The sequence below is a fragment of the Mastigoproctus giganteus genome, chromosome 5 (genome assembly GCF_048544385.1).
Source record: "Mastigoproctus giganteus isolate SK-2022 chromosome 5, ASM4854438v1, whole genome shotgun sequence".
Classification (NCBI taxonomy): Eukaryota; Metazoa; Arthropoda; class Arachnida; order Uropygi; family Thelyphonidae; genus Mastigoproctus; species Mastigoproctus giganteus.
Window position 1 is genome coordinate 32,119,216 of NC_143579.1, and position 19,648 is coordinate 32,138,863.

A 19,648-nucleotide genomic window follows, 5' to 3' on the forward strand; every position below is an offset into this window, starting at 1 on the left:
GTAAACTAATCTTTGCTGATTTCCGGCCACCATCTCAAATTACTTAGTCTAAAACCTTCCCCTCCCTAACTGTGTGATTCTCCAGTCCTTTTAAGTGAAGTGAAATGGAACTCTGTCGATATACTTGTCTGTGAAGTTCATTTATGTAAATATAGCATCCATTTATGCTCAAGTAATATCTTTGAAATTTGAGCTGTTCCACCAGAATTTTCATCATCGGTTAGGGGGAACAAGGGAATGCAATTAAGAGCTCGTACGGTGGACGAATATGAGGACATAAATGAGCTAATTGTGCGTAAAAGGCTTGTGTTCCCTAATGTCTCCGCTCAACTTGTCTAGCTAGCTCCAGGGGATGTCGCTACTGTGGTAAAGGATGTTAAACACGTAGATACATATGCACTTGTCTCAGAGTTATCAGGAATCAAAGAGAGTCTCGATTTCTCTCTGAGTAGTCGGCACACGATGGTTCTAATGAAGATACTGTGATTAAATGGCACTGATTCACGAGAACTAACGACATCCGAGCTTCTTATGCAGGTGGGTATTCGAATTGAAAAGATCAAAAGATGGAAGTAGCACTAGTTCGGCAAAGAGAGGACAGAATAAATTTATTCACCAACAGAGTTCGTGTTTGATCACGTATTCTTGATATAGATATGTGGCCACGTATTTCAAGTTGAATCGTGATGTTTACTTTTCTGTTTTTGCAGTCTTCCGACAGATGGCATTGATAATATTCCGTTAAGCACGCGAGGTTAGTGTTTTATGGTTCGTACATCTGTATGGAACTGAAAGAAACGCCCTTATGAATGTATATACTGGAGTACGTCAGAGCATGAAAAAAAGAGAGAGAAAGAAAGAAAAACAAATGAGCTTCGTACATTCTCTCCTGAATTTCGCATTAAAATATTTGATGGCCGACAGTTAGCAGACACTGCACCTCATCGTTTTCCTTGGCATTACAAAGGATGACACGTTAAAGGTTATATCGCATTCATCCTCCCCACCGACCTCTAGGCAGCTCTTTAAATATAATTAGCATGCATTTCCTGGGAATCTCACCACCGATTTATGGCTATTAGTGGCGAGCGTAATTGGAGGTTGCAATAACTTACATGAAACAGTATTCCTATTAATGGTAATTGTTTGGTGAGTAGCGACATCCCCCCATTCCCACGGAATATACGGGAAGCAATTCACCATCTTGACTTCGGGACCCATCTTTCGTTGAAGGCGATTATTTGAGAGTGTAGGGCGGTCGCTTTTGGCAGTTCATAATGTCTTCTTTGAGCAAACGATTGATGTCTTGATTTTTTACTTTTCAATTTTGCAAACGTGCATTTTGGAAGTTTAATACCCCTACTTCCCTTTTTGAATTCATTTATAAATTATTAATGAAAAACCGTAGACAATAACAATATTAAAGAATATTTTAAATGTTTTAGATACCACCACAATAAAAAAAATTGTGGTCTTTTAATCTTTCATCAGAATCTTCTAATTCGATTAATTTTATCAAGGAGTCTTCATCTAGTAATTGATGCACGAGAGGAATTTTGTATTTAATGTAAACGATCTATTGTTATCTTGGTTAAATAATTATCTAAGCAAAGTTGAAATCTTTATATTGTATCCTGGATAATGCATTTTGATAAATAACACTGTATCCTATGCATCTATTTTGAAAATTGGAGTCCCTAAAGGTTCCTCTCTCGGACCTTTGCTATTTATCGTATGTGCAAACGAATTTTCAGTGTATATTAAATAGATTATCATAAAAAAGCCTAATAATAGCTCTCTTGTTCTGTATAACAACGTTATTATGAGTGATAGAGTTTGCATCTCTGATTTGGCTCTCCAGAATTCCTAGAATTTAGTGAAGGATATTAAAAACCATTAATTTCTGCTCATGGAAAAAAAAACAAATCACTTAATTCATATGGCCATTCCTTCTAATAATTTGTTCAACCAAACCCTTCTGTTTCTTTAAATTTATGGAAACTAGCCCATTCTTCAACGTATTTCTAGTCTCTAAAAAGTGATTATCCAATTCAGCTTTGAACTTTGTACTCTTCGCCTCAACCATTGTGGCAAGCAGGTCTTTCCAGTGATCTATAACGTGCGAACTAAATGTGAACTTCGTGAGATACAGCTTTTTATTACCCCCAGTATTACCCCCAGTATTACCCCAAGAATTTGCCAGAAAATATACATTTCTCGTTCATTTTTCTGATTTCTTTCAGAGATTTATATACGCCTATCAGATCTTTCCCCCTAAGCTTCCAAGCTGTCCACACCATCTAAGCCATTCTTCATATGGACATCGATTAGAAACTCTCACCAATTTGTTTGCCCTTCTTTGAACTTTTCTAGAAGTTCTGTCTTTCTTCAAGCGTCGCCTCCATACCTGTTTCTAAATATAGTGCAATATTCTAAATGCAGTCTAACCATAGTCTTATATAAAGTCACAATGACACCCTTTTCCCTACTTGCGAAGATCATATATATTACAGACAGGCCACCATTAGCCTGCCTATCCACTTGATTGTTCGCACTGCATTGAAAATTTCTTATCTAACGGAATGGTAACCCCTAACTTTAACTCCACCCCGTCCCCTACCTTGTAGCTACTGGATTTCTGTTTTCCCTAAGTTCAAAAATCTTACACATAGAAACATTAAACTTCAGTTGTAGTTTTTTTAGCCCATTTCCAACCCGTGTGCAGCATTCAAAATGATTCCTAACCATTTTCTTATACGAGATAATCACCTTTTTATATTCAAAATTCCGCACATCCATCATTGATAGAACCTCAGCTCTTATAGCAGCCTGTTTACACTGCTTGGAAAATTTGTTGGTTAATGTCATTAATCACTTTCTCACCTTTGTATCAGCGGCAGACTTAGACATCAAACTTGAAATTCTTACATTAATATCATTAATAAATAGTAAACCAATAATGGGTCTAACAGCGATCCCTGTGGTGCCTCACTCATCATATTAGTCTATGAGGAACAGTAGCTGTTTATGACCACTCTTTGCCTCCTACCACTTAGCCATTCTTTTATCCATAGAAGTAACTTGCCAAAATGCTAAAATTCATACAACAATCGTACATGTAGAGTATCAAACGCTTTCCTGAAATCAAAAATTATTCTTTGCATCCAGTTCTTTATAGCTGATCAGATTGGCTAGATATTATCTCCTTTTAAAAAATCCATACTATGATTTCTTTGTCTTCACTCCTGTCTTTAGTAACCCACTTCACCCTTTTAATCACTCTTGTGTGTCCAAGATATTCACAAGAATGATTCAAAAGAGAGATTCACCAAATACAATTTAACAAATTAACCAATGTCGAATATTATGATCGTTTTCTCAACAACTGAGATACTACACAAATTATTTGCTATGGCGTCATTAAGTGATTTGGCTTTACTATTCACATTACTACTTATTTTGTTATTATTGAAGAAATGCGCAAAAGATCTGTATCATATTCACAGTGGCATAGGTCCCCCATGCTGACACCATACTGTTCGCCTTTCCTAGCCGGCATGGTGTGAGATGATGATACTGGCCACTTGAAGTAGCCCAGGCCAGTGTGGGAATACGGTGTCTGATACAGACTCCATACCATAGGGATCCCTTTTTTCTTTCATTTCTACCACCTGGGGTGGTTTTGTCTCTTCTCCCATCCCCTTCCCCCAACTCTGGGTGGCACCTATCCCATTTTGGCTAACCTCACCACCCTCTTTCACTTCCTCCCCACACCAGGATGTGCTTTCTGTTCCAGAGAACCCTTTACTGTCACCCCTTTCCAACCAGGAGGGCTCCTTTACTCCCGCTTTCCACTTCCTCCTTTTATCCCACTTCTAAATATCTCCCTGTATTTCCTTTCCAATAAAATTTTATTTATTTAATTTTTTATTATTTTTTAGGCTACCCCAGGGTTCGCCCCTCTCATAGCTATTCTCTCCTAGAGTCCTGGCCCGCCTCCCCGGGGTAGTGACGGAAACTGGGTGTTATAGAGTATTCTATTCTACACAGAGTAACAACGCAGGGTTTGATGGGAAACCCTGGTGCTGCCAGACAAGCCCACTATGATACTGTGTTACTGTGACATATTTTTAATTAAAAAAAAGTAGTGGGGAATTAAATTTAAATTTATTTATTTAAAACGAATTGGCAATTTCTCAAATATATTAGCCAGAAACCTAGACTTTATTTCGACACCATTTTCATGAATCCTAAGTCGAAAATTAATCTGTAATGAAGTAAGTTTGTGATTAGCAGTAATGTTATTTTCCTTTTGAGTTGAAAATCTCAAATTATTATCCTCACAATTTATAAGAAAACGAAGACCGTTAAATACAACGAAGACAATTATAATGGAAGACATTCGCGATTTTGCATCAAAATAAGTTTGTCATTATTAGGATTTTATCAGAGGGCTAGAAGAAAGAACCATTAAACGAAATATCTCTAATCAACTGAATTAATAAAAATGGTGTAAATGGACTATTAACATAAAAATTGCAATAAATGAATTATTTATCAAATTGATGCAATAAGCCCTTTAAATAAATCTTTTCAGTTAATGCCCAATTTAAGAACATTTTCTTAAATACTGTTTCATAAAAAAAAAAAATACTAAACTGTTAATTAACCTGTGAAATGTTAATACTATCATAAAAACGACTCATAAGGAATAATTGACAAAAAAAACTATAACTGCAGCTTTCGTAAACATTAGTCAACTAAACATTTTAAAGTAATACTGAAATAAAAATTGCTTTAAACAATTATTAAATTTATTATTGGAGTATTTATGCAGAAATCTAATATAAGAACTATTAAAGTTTTATTGACTCATTAGTAGAAAGTGCTGTAAGGAATGAACTAAACGAACTACTCGTGCTAGCACGAAAACTGTAATGAACTTCCCTTATTGTCACAAAAAGTTTTAATGAACAAAATGAACTACTCGCATTAGCACGAATAGTTGTAATGAACTAAACGAACTACTCGTATTAGCACAAAAAGTTATAATGAACTAAACGATCTATTCATATTAACACGAAGAGTTGCAATGAACTAAAATTAACCACCTTATAAGCACAAAAAAATTAATGAACTAAATGAACTACTCGTATTAGCACGAAAAGTTATAACGAACTACTTGTATTAACACGAAAAATTATCATGAACTAAACGAACTATTCTTATTAACACGAAACCTGTCCGTGATAACTTAAATGAAGTATTAGCGTGTAAAATTTTATGATATACTAAAGAACTATGGATGCTTTTGATGAACTGTTTATAATAATGTAAAGAACTATTATAATGAACTATTTTAATGAACTATTATAATGAACAACTATTGTAACGAACGTAATGAACTATTAGCACGAAAGCTCGTGAAACAAACTAAAGGAGGTATTTACAATTAAATGAACTATTTTCATGAAACCATTAAATGAACTATTTAATGAAATGAATCACTCATACAAAAAACAATCTTTTAATAAACTATTCGCATTGAAAACTCTGATCATTCACGAACATATAAAAATGCTGCAATGAACTATTAACAAAATTTGTTGCGATGAACTATTAACATGAAAATTTCTGCAATAATGGATTACTTACATGAAAATGCTTGCACGAACTATTAACATGAAAATGCTTGCACGAACTATTAACATGAATACATCACGGTCTTCTGACATGAAAAATTGTGATTACGAACTCGTAAAACGGACCTTCTTTTTGACCGCTGGTTGCCAAGCAACTAGCGTAGATTTTCATCTACTCCAGGTGAGCATTTCTTACCTTTTTCAAGAGGTAAACACCGGGGACCCTTCTTGCACGAAATGCCGCGTGGAACGAGGCGAGCAGCAATCATAGCGAAAAGCAGATCGCATCATCAAGCTATCGCGTGCCATAGGAACAGTCACCTGCAATCACGTCTCGAAGAGTTCCAAAACTCGGGGGTCATCCGTCTGCTTGCTTGCTTGCTCCGTCACGCATTCCACTAGCAGTGGCGCGCGCGTGCCGAAGTGAAAAAAAAAAATATAGAAAAAAAAAGAAAAGGAAACTTCAAATTAAGCTAAAATCTTTTCGGTGTGAAGTAATCCTGTTAAAAGTTACGTGTGGTGTGTGTGGCACCGCGCCCTCCATCCCCTACCCTGATCCCGGCCCCCACTACCTACAAATGCACAGTTCAAAACGTTTTACCTACCTGGCAAGGTAGCCAGCACGAGATCCAAGAACAAAGTTCCCGTCAAAAGTCTCATGGACGGCCCGTCAGGAGAGGACACGTGCGTGGTGAACCCGACCTGTCCGGAACCGCTTCTGAGACTCCGTAAAGGAGAGTGAAGAACTCCGTATGGCTTTTATCGATTGAGACAAGTTCATTGCAACACGCGGGGAACACTGATACCTGACGACACGTCGACTTGCCCGCTGCCGATTACTTCCAAACACGCAGCGAAAGTAAAGAAAGGGGTTTCGTCAACGTCTTAAGACTTGGAGCGTTTTAAGGAACATCGAGTGAGATGGGAAGCATCCGGGACGGAAAACTAAAGTAGACTGTCTTCGCACATCAACTCGGTTGGCTTATAATCTTTCTTCTTTCACTGTTATTGCGTGTCACGTGATGTTCAGCGAAACTTGCAGCAGAATAAGCAAACATTTAATGCCGCTTCTCCTGGGCGATCCAGGAGGAGTGGCATTAAGTGTTCAAACAACCAGATAATGGATAATTTCTTATTTTCTCTCTCCTTTTTGTTAGTCTTTCTTTGTTTTCCATGATACTCAAAGAGAAATAATTTACAAGTATTTGGTAGATAAGTTATATACACTTGTCAGCGCACGGCTATTTTAGAGATTGGCTAATTATGATTACTATACGTCATGACAATTAATAATCAGTAAAAATGATATTCACGTTTGACCATAAGTACTCGATAGACATTAATTTCAATTAAATTTAAAAGTCCCAATTGGCTTTCTTACTAATTGTTATATACAATATTTTATGAAAACGAAATTGTGTCTAAATAAATTTGCTTTTATTATCTAATAAAATTAAGAAATATAATTTATATTATTGTATATAATTATCTTAAATAAATGAAACTTTCTTTTATATATAGAAAGATAAAATAAAGAAAAGACTGCTGCTGACAGCAAATACTGACAACTGATGACATATTTTCCATAAAGCCTAGTTTCATCACTAGGTTTCTTTGGCGTCATCTTTTGATTCCTGGTGTTTGGTGTTTAAATAACGTTATTATTCTGTTGATAAAAAACCAACCGCCAGGGATCGTGATTTACCTACTCTAATTATGACGTTGCTCACACATAAATTCTATTCCATTTTTTCTTTGTTTGTTTTTGTGCGTATTAATAAGTGAAAAATTCAAAAAATATATTAATTTAAGCTCAAAAATGATTGCACAACCTCAGATTTTGAGTGTACAGTGCGTGACACATTGGAATAAATTGTAGTATGCAATATATGTGGCATATATTTAATTTGGTTTATGTATAGTGGTTCAAACAGCCAGATATGGTGACATACAGGCATTTTAGTATTATATTATGATCTACACCATTTTGTAATTTGGTCTTGAGGGGTTGTGGATAATGTTTCAGAGACGACGGAGTTGTTCTGGAAATTCAAAAAGACTGACGCAGCTGATATTAAAACCACGGAATCTCTATTTGCATGTTCTATATATAAATTACATCGTTTGCGTTGGAAATGAGGTCGATATTTTCTAATGCTAATTTAATTTCAAGGCGTTCATTGGTGAAAATGCTGCATTCAATAGGAAGGGATATAGATATCGAAGTGATAGTGAAGGCCACTGCTGCGCCCACAGCGGTATCCGTGTTTGAACAGTCAGTACACAGTTGGGAGAAATGGATGTAATTCCTCCACATGGACTGCACGAAATTGCCAAATATTGTCTAATATTGTCTGCTGAGGATCGTTTCACCGAGTTGCAGACTTAATTATAATAGGATAGTGAGTAGGAGCCTCACAGACGGTACATTATCTGTTTATTGATGTATTTTGTGAAAATGCATGTTCCGAAGATAGGCGTGTGTGTGTGTGTGTGTGTGTGTGTGTGTGTGTGTGTGTGTGTGTGTGTGTGTGTGTGTGTGTGTTAAGTGCTGGTGCTACTAACGCTATGAGGCGTCGGCATATTGGGTCTATAATTGCGTGTGCGTTTTTTCGGACGGTTTTCTGTTTGCTAGACAAGAAACCTGAGTTTCCAGAAGAAGAAAACTATTCAACTGTTCCCTGAGATCCGACTGACTCAGTCACGTCTTGAAAAATACCATACCAATTTCTTACGTTACTGATGGGGTTGATGGGATTGGATTCAAACTGAGATCTTCTGATCTTCTCCACTTTATTAGAACAATGGAGGTTTAAGCTATATACAACTATCTATACTATGTGGTCCGATAAGTCCTGATTTACGCTTTTCTGTATCGGTGGAAGATTCCACAAATGGAGGAAACCACACGAACGCTGGAATAGGGATCACTTCAATTCGATGAATTCCTTGGGATAATTCGGTGTACCGAAAAGCAAAACAGAAAATGCAAACTCTTAACATGGCGTGCTGTAACTGATGAATTTACTGATCACGATACCTTTTCCCGACATTTTATATTTTTGATGGAGCGTACTATCCACCCTCCGTTTTTAAAGCACATTCTACTTACTTTTTTTTTTTTTTTTTTCAGAAGGTCCTATTAAAGAAGTGGCACGGACAGATTAAAGATTAGGGTACAACAGAAACTTGTTCGCACTTTACTTTCTCTTCTGTAAGCTGCGTATTATAGGAAATACAAATGGGAGTTGTTCCAGAGACCAAAAATTGACATCATTAATGGATGCCAGCTGATTGATGCGCATCTTCTGACGTCCGGTAGGCAACCCTCGCTATAGTTTTTATTGAAAGAAGTTAGTAGTAGGTCAGTACCGTGGATAGGTTAATGGTAAGCTGGTTTAGCATCCCTGGACATTGTGTAGATGATTGTAAATGAGTTTTTATAGCTTCGCAATCTTCAACCAGTCCATGTTAGTAAAGCAGCGTATGGCTTTAATGACTGTCACAGTTATAATCTTCATTTCTGTTCCTTTCACCTGATTCTGCGCCCGTATTTTTCTTTTAACTTCCACCTCATGCTTTGGGAAAACCATAGGATTCAATTGAGTAATCATGTTGAAAATATTAAATATTTTTTTTTAGCAAGAGCCTATAACTGCGGTACTCATCTCTTAATCCGCAAAATTTAGGAAGTGAATTCATATTTTCTAAGGAACTTTATTAATTTTACAGATTAAGAGGTGAGTACCGCAGTTATAAGCTCTAGCTAAAAAAATTAATGAAAACTTAACAGTATTCCAAGCCTTAGCTAATCTTATACAATTTTTTTTAAAAAATTAATAAATAATCTTATCTGAATTAAAGGTGTTACAATATGGACGGAGTCCTGCTGAAATAGGCACATACTCACTTTCCAACCTACCTATGAGAAGGATCGGTGTGAATCCGTTTATACAAAATAATGGATAAAAAATATATTTTATTTTTTCTAAATTTCTCCTTTCCTCCTTTCTAAGTCGCCAAACTTTCTGTTGTTTTCTAAACCTTTTACTTCATTGATTTTTGTCTTTTTAGTCTTTACTAGAGCACACTCTGGCGTCTCTCATATTGTGGAGTTATATTTCATAACTTCTTGTCACTCCTTTTATCACTGGGGTGCCTATACTCCCACCGATGAGGATCCAGAAAGATTCGAAACGGTGCAGTCTGGGAGAGCCTGGGGTATCCTTCGTTATCGAGAATAGGTAACAAGAGTCTTCCCTACTGGGGAAGCTTTACCTATTCGGTAGTGCAGTATGGGGGAAACTCGTTGTGAATGCATTCACATTATGAGATGTAACAAAATCGATTCCATTTTGCCTTATTCGATGATTTATTAAGAACTAAAATGAACTTTGTACTAACTTGCTCCTATAGTTTTTTAGGCACATCAGCAACTGAGGCCATATTGCTCTGCATATACTGTCTGTAAATTTCGTGAGTTCTGTGGTCAACTTTCTGTTTGCTGGACAAAACAAAACAGAGTTTATGGGAAAAAAAACCATGCCTAAAACCATGCCTAAGACGCCTAAGACCGACTAAGTCAGCCACGTTGTGAAAAAGGGCCATAAAAATACCTGAGTTCGAGTCCCGTCGATGACGGGAGGAATTTTTATGGGCCATATTTCACAATGTGGCTGAATTAGTCGGTGCCAGCAAACAGAAAACCGACCTTCGAACACACACAATTTACAGATAGTATATACTGAGCAATATGGCCTTAGTCGCTGATGCTCCTAAATCCTAAAACAGGCAACAATAACAACAACTCTAAAACAATTTTATCCGCTTGAGTCCGCTGCCCACCGACGAACGAGAAACTGCAGTGGGTACGTTCCTCTTGCAGAACAGCGGCCATTTAAGGTACCGTAGTGGATCGTATTGGTCTGGCCCACACACGACGTTCTGGTTCATACCATAGCTGTTCCATAGGGTTCAAATAGGTCTCCGCGCGGGGCATACCAACTTTTACAAATTCATGTCCATGAACTATTCTTGAGCAATGCCGCTGGTATAGTATGGAGTATTATCCTTTTGAAACAAACATGGATCTGTATCAAGGAACTACTGCATTATGGGGAACATGTAATTGTCCAAAATGTTAATATGGGCATCGTCGTTTTTGGTGTGAACCATAACTAGGCCATGTCATGTGAAATAACTTCATTCCATAGCTCCTACTTTCCTAATATCATTGGTAGCATGAAACACTCAGCAGACGACCTCTAGGTATCTTCTGCGCCCACACCCGCCCATCTGATGGAAAGAGAGTTTAGCGAGGTTCGTTACTCCATAGAAATGATTTTCACTGCTCTGTATACCAATTACAGTGTTCGTTACACCACACAAAGCGAGACCACTGATTGAGGGTGGTAATGTTCGGCTTATGCACTGCCGCTTTCCAAGAAACCAAGGATGTGGAGCCACGTATGTATTGAGTTTGTACAGACCTCAGTCTGGTTGATGAGTTTCAGTGATGTCTGATGAAACAAGTATTTCCCTTTCAATTACCGTGCGGTCACATGAAGTGAACTTTTAGGCCTTCCTGTGAAAATCACAGGTAGACTACGGAAAGCTCGACATTTGGGTAGATAAAACCACATAATCCTCGCCTGAGATTGACTAACTCGACCTCGCTCTGAAAACAGCTGATAAAAGTTTCCTCCTTTGAGACAGGGTTCGAATCCAGACCTTATCAAAATCGATAGTATAAAGCATTGAGAGAGTAACTTGTACAATATGTGTGGGGAAGCGAAAATATGCACAGATTTATTTATAAAAAATATATGACTACAAAAAAAAAAAAAGAAATCATACCATTTCATGTGAACTGCTTGCATATTCATAGTTTTAGAGGTTGTCAGCATCTGTCGATGCTGGTATCGACGACACCATAATGTGACTTGTAAATTTCATGTCTCTAGCACTCTTTTACTTCAAGTTCTAAGAATTTTCATGAGTTCTCATTTAAAATGATTACACTGCACATAATATAATAGAAAGAATGAGAAAATTAGTAAGTGGTAAATTAAAACTAAAATTTATACAAACACAAATTTATTCTCTTAAAAAAGAGAATTTTAATATTTGGAAGCGCAAAAATAAATAGCTATAATGTAATAATATAAAATGTAATAAAAAAATTAACTCCAAAAATATAATAAAGGTAAAAATGGAATTATAAAACTAAAATAAAAACAATAAAAGAGGACATGGCCCATAATTCAATTTCTATCCAAAGGAAAAATATGCAACAAAATACAAATGTACTTTGACTTATGAAAAGTTGTAGTTGTAGTAGATTTTTGGGAGCATCAGTGACTAAGACCATATTGCTCAGTATATATATTGTCAGTGAATTGCGTATGTTCTGTGGTCGATTTTCTGCTTGCTGGACGAAAATTCCGGGTTTCCAGGAATACAAACCATGACACCCTCGCCTGAGATCGGCTAACTCAGCTACGTTGTGAAAAAAGGGCCATAAAAATTTCTCTCACCATCGCGGGAGTCGAACTCATGTCTTTTCCACCCGGTGTGGGAAGGACGGCGATTCTACCAACTGTGCTACCCACGAAGGCCTATGAAAGTATCCGTACACCATCATGTTTGGAAAAATCAGGTTTAATGAACAAATTAAGATGTAAGCAAACGTTTAAAGTCACTATAACGATCCGTTGTGCATACCTTCAGCCAGTTTCTTATACCTGGCAGCAAGAATTTGTTTTCGCTGTACCTGCAGTACAGTCATTATATCAGCTATAGAAAGGTAAAGGAGGATATATTGGAAATACTGTGAGATTTTTGATTTGATCTCATTCGAATAGTTCAATACGTTCTGAAGGGCGTCCAGCTAGTTTTTGTTGGGTAGTAAATATTGCATTAAGTGTATATTAAACACACATCTTGGGCAGTCAAAGCCCTTTCCCTTTTCACTCACCCTTTCCTATGCAATGAATTAAGAGAAAAATAGTAGAAGTGAATCCCTTAAATTATAAATGCTAACAAAAATAATTGTCAAGAAAATGTTTATTATACTCGTAATACATCAAATAATGGAATAGCTCAATGTTGAGTAAAAAAAAAAAAATCTTTAAATATTAGTTTAGTATCCTTACTAAAAAGGGACAATTTCTGGTGTTCCCAACTGCAAAACAAAATTGCTTCCCAAATATTCAAAATTTATTTCACTTCATTTAATTATATTATTAATTAAATTATCTATCAGCTATAGGCCACGACACTTCATTTTTAGGCTTAAAGTGACTAATACGCGTTTATTAAAATAAAAAAAAAAACTATAATTAACTTTACAATATTGTTTTGACTTTTAAAAACTTAGGAATGAAATAATATTCTTGTAGGGTCAGTAGTCCATTGCTGTCAAAATTGTTTGAAGCTTTGTGCGAATATTAGTACGTTATCTTTGTTCATTATTATTTTCAATAATTTTATAAAAAAATAATCTGTGTTAACTTTAGCAGTCAGCCGTTAGGGGACTCTGTGATCTCTCTCCAGTAACGGCCACAATTCTTAAACAAAGTTCTTTTAGAAACGATATATCCACGTAAAACTAAATGTAACTAATATTTTAATGTTTTGATGGATAACTAATATTTTAATATTTTAATGGATAACTAGTATTTTAATGAATAAAGCTTTTAATGAATAACGGATTCGCATAACGTCTGATATTATCCGATTAAAAGTGATATTGTAATCGTTTCTAAAACAGCACAAGCACGAATACCGTTACTAGGGAGACTACAGCGTCCCCTAACGGTTGATCGAAAACGTTAAAGCAGAAAGCGTTATATTTAGAGCTGTTTCAGATATTTCATTACATTTCATAAACCATCAATTTAAAATGCTACATAAAAGTAATTACAAAAAAATATTATTTTAATAAAAAAAAGTGTAAGAGCCTGAAATGGAATGCAGTGCATATATTACTTAGCACGTTTTCTTCTCTTTTCTTTTTTAATTATTATTTCAGTTTTTTTTCTGATAAACAACATATACTTTAAAGATAGAAATTTTTTAACTACACTTTTTTTGGAAAACCAAAGTAAGTTTTAATTGCATTTTAAAAGTACAAGATTTTCTGAAGGATTATTTATATAAAATAAAGACTGTATGTTTCTTTGCTCTTTTTATCTTAATGATTGGAGTAGAAAAAGCGTATTTGTATAAAATATAATCAATGCCCAATTTGGATTCGGCTTTGAGTAATTAAAAAAAATGCAATAATTTTATAAAAATATAAGATAATTATAAATAATAAAATTTAGATTTGTTTCGAAAAAATATATAACTTTAAGCATAATAGTAAAAAAATACTAATTTATTCAAACACCTTTCTTGTTTTTCTATAACTATCTGAAGTGTTTGAAGACGTGCAAATACAAAGATTGATAAGTAACCTTTAGGGGAGAATAATGCGAATTATTAAGGAAATAAAATACTTTAATTTGATGTCTTCCATCTCACCACAAAGGATAGAAAAAACTTTCTTGTTTATTATAAGATGTTTTTTTTTTTTTTTAACACTCAGCAAACTCTGAGAAACTTCTCGTAGGAGTACAGCAGGTCGTTTTTATTGAGTCGGACATCCAAACACCATTTGCTTTGGAAGAGAAGGCAGACTCGAAGATCAACGAGAAAGTGCAATTAGACAGATCAAAGTCCCGTTTGTGTTCCGCCTCACCGAGTCGGGAACACAGGAGCCTACACTTCGATTCCATAATTACCCCTCGGCCTGCATAGAACAGGCCTTTCAGATAAGGTCACCGAGTAGCGATACAGGGCTAGCTAGCACACCATTCTCTAGTACTACAACAGCAAAAGAAGGGGCATGGATCCGCACAATTTACAAATATCCACGGACGACAGTGGCTTCTAGATAAGGCCGAGAATGCTTCAGAAGCTAATGATACTTGATAATGGGCTGGAGACAATGGATGTTACTTCTTTGGGTACATGTTTCTAGCCAGCGCTCTCTGATGCTAAGGTTTAACTGAGGTCAGCAAATAAATGGACTTAGCTTTATCTTTCTCATACTGAAAGGCAAAAAATGATAGATATTCTTTCATAAAACGTCCGTTTTATGAAGAATAAATATGACAACCAAGTTAGTTTGAAATCTATCACTCCTAGGTTACCAAGGCAACAGAAAATGATTGTTCGGTTTCTATGAAAACGCATAGCATCAGACCACCTGTTGCTGTTTGGTTTTCTATGTCAAACCATTGTGTTTCGTTGCTTCGGAAACAGATTTCATTGTTCGGTTTCCATGGGAACCGCACTCCACTGGTCGGTTGTCAGGGGAAACGTTTGGCTATGGGATGTCATAGTCAAGCGATTGTCGAGGAGGGGCTAGTTTCCCACGGAACGTACAGATGAAACGCGGGTGACATTAATCGGTTGCCGTGGTAACGTTGACCAGTTGGTATTGAAACCGAGATGCATTTTCGTTATGCAGAACGTAATCTTGCGAAACTCAAAGGGCATTACATATTTTTTTGTTTTTGAAGAAAAAAAAATCCTCTTATTTTTCACATTATCTTCTGGTAATCTCGCACCCTAAGCAAAGCTCTCCGAGCACAAAAATGATTACAGATGGGGCCGACAACAATCTTTCTATTGTTCGCTGGAAGTGGCCCGTGTCGTGCTGAATAAATGCAAGAGACAGGCAAAGAATGATAGTCCGGAGAAATGACGGGAGACATTCTCTCACCGGAAAATTACTGTCTTTTGCCAGTCGGGTGAACTGGTCTTCGATTACCGTTGAGCCCGAACAAGGCAAAAGGGAAAGAAAGGAGGGAGGGAGGGAAGGCAGATTGTTTGGGTGGATCACATGCATTCGGCAGCAAAGAAAAGATCATTCGACTATCTGATGATGATACCCCAAGTGGCTCACATTGTCCACAGCGCTTTGCAAAGTAATCTGGAAATGTCATCGCAAAAGATGAGACCCAAACTTTCTGAATGAAATATGAGAGGTTTGCTTATACCAAGGACACGTTAGGGGACTGAGCCACGTCTACGGTAGCCATTTTAGCTTTCTGGTACAATTTTTCCAGATAATGAGTCTGATTGGCTTCTTGATCTCTAGGGATAAATTTTGAACGAACAATTGATATCAAAGAGACATAAACGTATTTTCAATTTTGATTTTGACATGTATGCTGTTCCGATATGTTAAACCGACATGGTAAGTCAGTTGTTACTTTACAGTTAATTTCTCTTCATATTCTACCTACCAGGGTGATGTTGAATGCGTTGAAAGGCAAATAAGGTACCAACCCCTTTCACACAGGGGTTTGACATCGAATAAATCCGAATTATAATGTGAATAGAGGTTGCTATTGATTTACACCTTACAGATCAGTCGAATTTCTTCAGGCTGCAGATAGTAGCAGGGTAATGACTGTCTCCATGCATTCAGCCCTTCTCTCTCTCTCTCTCTCTCTCTCTCTCTCCATTAAAATTGTCCATCGATGTGAAGTGTGCCTGAAGGTACGATCCTACCACAACTGGCTGGTGACACGAAAATGAGGCCTTGCGAGATGTTGTAGTCTCGAGGGGTTTACTGAAAATATCTTCGTAAAACTTAAGATGCCAGGAGCTTTAAAAAAAAATCTAAACTGTCAGCGCTTCTTTCCTGAAGGGATTTTTTTATAAATCTTGAACACCATAGAAAATCTTCCTTTAACAGGTAGTCAGAGTTTCAATATTCCAGTGATTTCTAAGGTTCTTACATCGGAGCATTACCCATCAAACAGCACGTTCGTTAGCATAATTGTTTGTTCAAACGCTTCGTTCTGATTGTTAGAAAAGACAAAACGAGCTAAGAAAGACAGAACGAAGTAGAAGAAAACCCATTAAGTATTTTTTTTCTTTTTGCTTGTGCCTTCGACCTTTTTTTTGCGTTTAATCTTTTGCAATCGGATTTAGAGAAGGTCCTTAATTTGGTTTTCATTCATCTTATCGAATTTTAGGGCTGTAACTCTGAAAAGACAAATCTGAACCACACATTTAAAGTGCAAAATGTGGCACGTGACTATTAATCTCTTACGCTTTAAGTCTCTTTGTAATCTCGCAGGCTTTACTGCATACATTGCTTTTTTTTTATAACTCGAAGGCTTAAGCGATGTAGGAGGAAACTTTTGTTCCAAAATTTCCCTGCCTAAGTGACTTTTTGTTTTTTTATTATTCTTAACGTAGAGAAAGATAGATTGGACAGTCTTTGACTCGGTATTAAGATAGTAATTAATCGACTCATTTTAAAAGCTCGTCGTAAACCTGAGTCTCGCGAAAGTTATGATGGAATAAGAAATAAGAAAACTATATTTTAAACAAAAGGTAAAATAAAAAAGAAACGGTATTAAGAAAACTTTGAATATTCAAAATATAAATCAAAAATGATGTACACACAAGGTGATTAAAATTTGATAAAAGAAATTTTATTTTTGCTTAGTAAGAATCCTTTAAAGGATAAAAGAGATGGTCGAATTTTTCTAAAACTATTCGTATTAAAAGGTCAAAAGATATAAATTTGTAAAATAGTAATCATCGAATCTCACGTGTCCTTTCTAGATGGACTTATAAAAATCCCAATTATTTCTAATAGTTTTATACAAAAACTGCTCCTCTATTTTACAACCGTTAACAATTTGTTTCAACATTTCATATCTATACAGTTTGGAATTGAAGCAGGTGTCCCATACGGATCTCCTTTAGGCCCACTGATTGTCATTTTGTATCTTAAAGGACTTTCCAAAGTAATTTTCTTTTTATGCCGATATTTGCAAAATATTTCATGTAATCCACTGAGCTGCCAATTATTCTAGGCTTCCAAAATGGTTTGTAATATTATGAACAAAAAAAAAAGAAAAAGGCCCAGATTCGATTATGAAAAATATGAAAAGAGTAAAAGGTGTTTTGGGGATATTTTTTAATCATACTTTAGCTAAATTGATGAAAATCTGAGAAAGGCGATGCGCGATTCCACTCTGAAACTTAGGCTTTTCATCCCACAACACACTGACCTTAGCAAATCCGTGATATACTGATGCTTATTAGGTCCTTAGTGGAAGTATTCTGGTAGGAACAACGTTTTCATTGCATGGTATTTGTTATTGGCCATTTCACTCGCGATAAATATTTTAGAAAAAGAATGAAAAGAAACAGTTATAGAATATCTGAATTTGATCACGTATACCCGAAATAATAAAAACAAGCATGAAATTCTTATAATATATTGATAAGAGCATCAGTTCATCAGAATCTTTCCGATTTTCAGATACGTGTTATAGTTGAAGCACGTTCACCTTCATGAACTTCATGAAGCCAGGTATTCAGATTGTCTCGCGTCCAACCAAACTGCTGAAGGTGATATCATGGTATGTGATATGTTCTGTTGGCATGGACTGGGTCTCCTGATAACGTCAGAAGGTCGCGTTATCTCTAATGAATATCTTTTTATCGTATCGGTTCAACTTCATCTTGCAGAGCTTCATTTTTACCTGGATTGCGATGGATTCTTTAAAGACAACAACGCAACTATCCACCATGCAGAAATTGTATCTGAATGGTTCAAGGAACTTTCCCAAGTTTCTAAAATCTACCCTGACCGCTTAATTCTCCAGATCTGAATCCAACTTAGAATGTCTGGAATATGTTGAAAAAGACAGTTTGGCTTGTCAGTTCTCTACTGACCGCAATACAGCAGCTGACAAATCCTGATGGAAGAATGGTAAATCTGGAACTAGACTCCTTCAGATATCTAGTGGATCAGACGCCACGATGTGGTCCAGCTGTAATTCGGGCAAAAGATGGTCCTACTAGATGCTGAATAAAGGTTTCTAATGTTATGGCCAGTGAGTGTACACTCAAGAGCAGTTTTGATGATGTATAATAGATTAAGCTGTTCTTATTTTTTTACCTACCTACAGCACAGATAAGATTTCATTTATTGGTAATAATTGCCATCATTTTAAGAGATTATTGAAGTTGGTTCTGAAATGTATTTTCATCAACTTCAAACGAAATAATCTTACGCAAGCGTGCAAAAAAGACGAAATTTTCAGCCGTCAAGATCTAAGATCTAAAAATAACTACTGTATTACTTTTCTCTTCTCCGAAGAGTATACGAGTACTTATAAAGCAGAGAAGAATAATTTCCCAAGAGATTTCTGACGCATTAATATTTCGCCATACTCAATTTCTTGCACTTGAGAAGAAAAGAAATATCCTACGGGGAAGTACTGTATCTACCTTCCATTTTTAATGTTTAATTGAATCCGTGCTTATAAATCAGTAAGTGTACGTAGTTCCAGCGAGAAGTCTGCTCCTAATTGACAAACTGCAATTTATGATTCGCTAGCAAACTCAGGTGGATGTTCTAAACATATCTGATTCGGTTGTTTACCTTTTTTTAATCCTTAAGAGGTTGCTGAATATTAAAATATAAAAAGATAATTAAGCCATACCAAAGCTGGATATCGTGAAGTACTTGAAGAAAATTTGGTCTTTAAAATTATTCATAAGATTACCTACCGATAGACCAAACTACATGTACTACCGGATCCCAAATTTATAATTTATCAGAAAGTTACGAGGGAAGGGAAATAAATCACTGAAGATAGTTTTTTTCTGTTTGTTGTTCGTTTATTAGAGTTACTCCTGATAAATAATACAAATTTCTTAGGTTTCTCTAAAGAAGCTCTAGAGGTGGTTTCCATGGAAACGAGAACTTAACTACATTGTGATACTGTATGGGTATATAACTCGACTCAATTAACAGTAATCACGTCTCACTGGTATCTTGTCTTTCTTTGAGTGATTCGCCTAACACGGCCCTGGTGAGTGGCACAGTTGATAGAATCGCCGTCCTCCCCCACACCGGTTGGAAAAGATCTGAGTTCGAGTCCTGTCGATGACGTGAGGAATTTCTATGGGCCTTTTTT

General features: G+C 36.2%; 1 protein-coding gene across 2 annotated transcripts in view; it reads right to left on the reverse strand.

The window, feature by feature from the left end:
* The window catches only part of LOC150085285 (uncharacterized), a 104,802-nt gene extending 98,441 nt beyond the window's left edge, over nt 1-6,361 (reverse strand). For both annotated transcript variants that reach the window (XM_090373132.1, XM_090373131.1), the window contains exon 1: nt 6,248-6,361. In XM_090373132.1, coding sequence (XP_090229258.1) covers nt 6,248-6,302 — 55 coding nt within the window. In that variant the 5' untranslated portion in view covers nt 6,303-6,361. The remainder of the gene's footprint in view (nt 1-6,247) is intronic.
* Nucleotides 6,362-19,648: the final 13,287 nt, after the last annotated feature.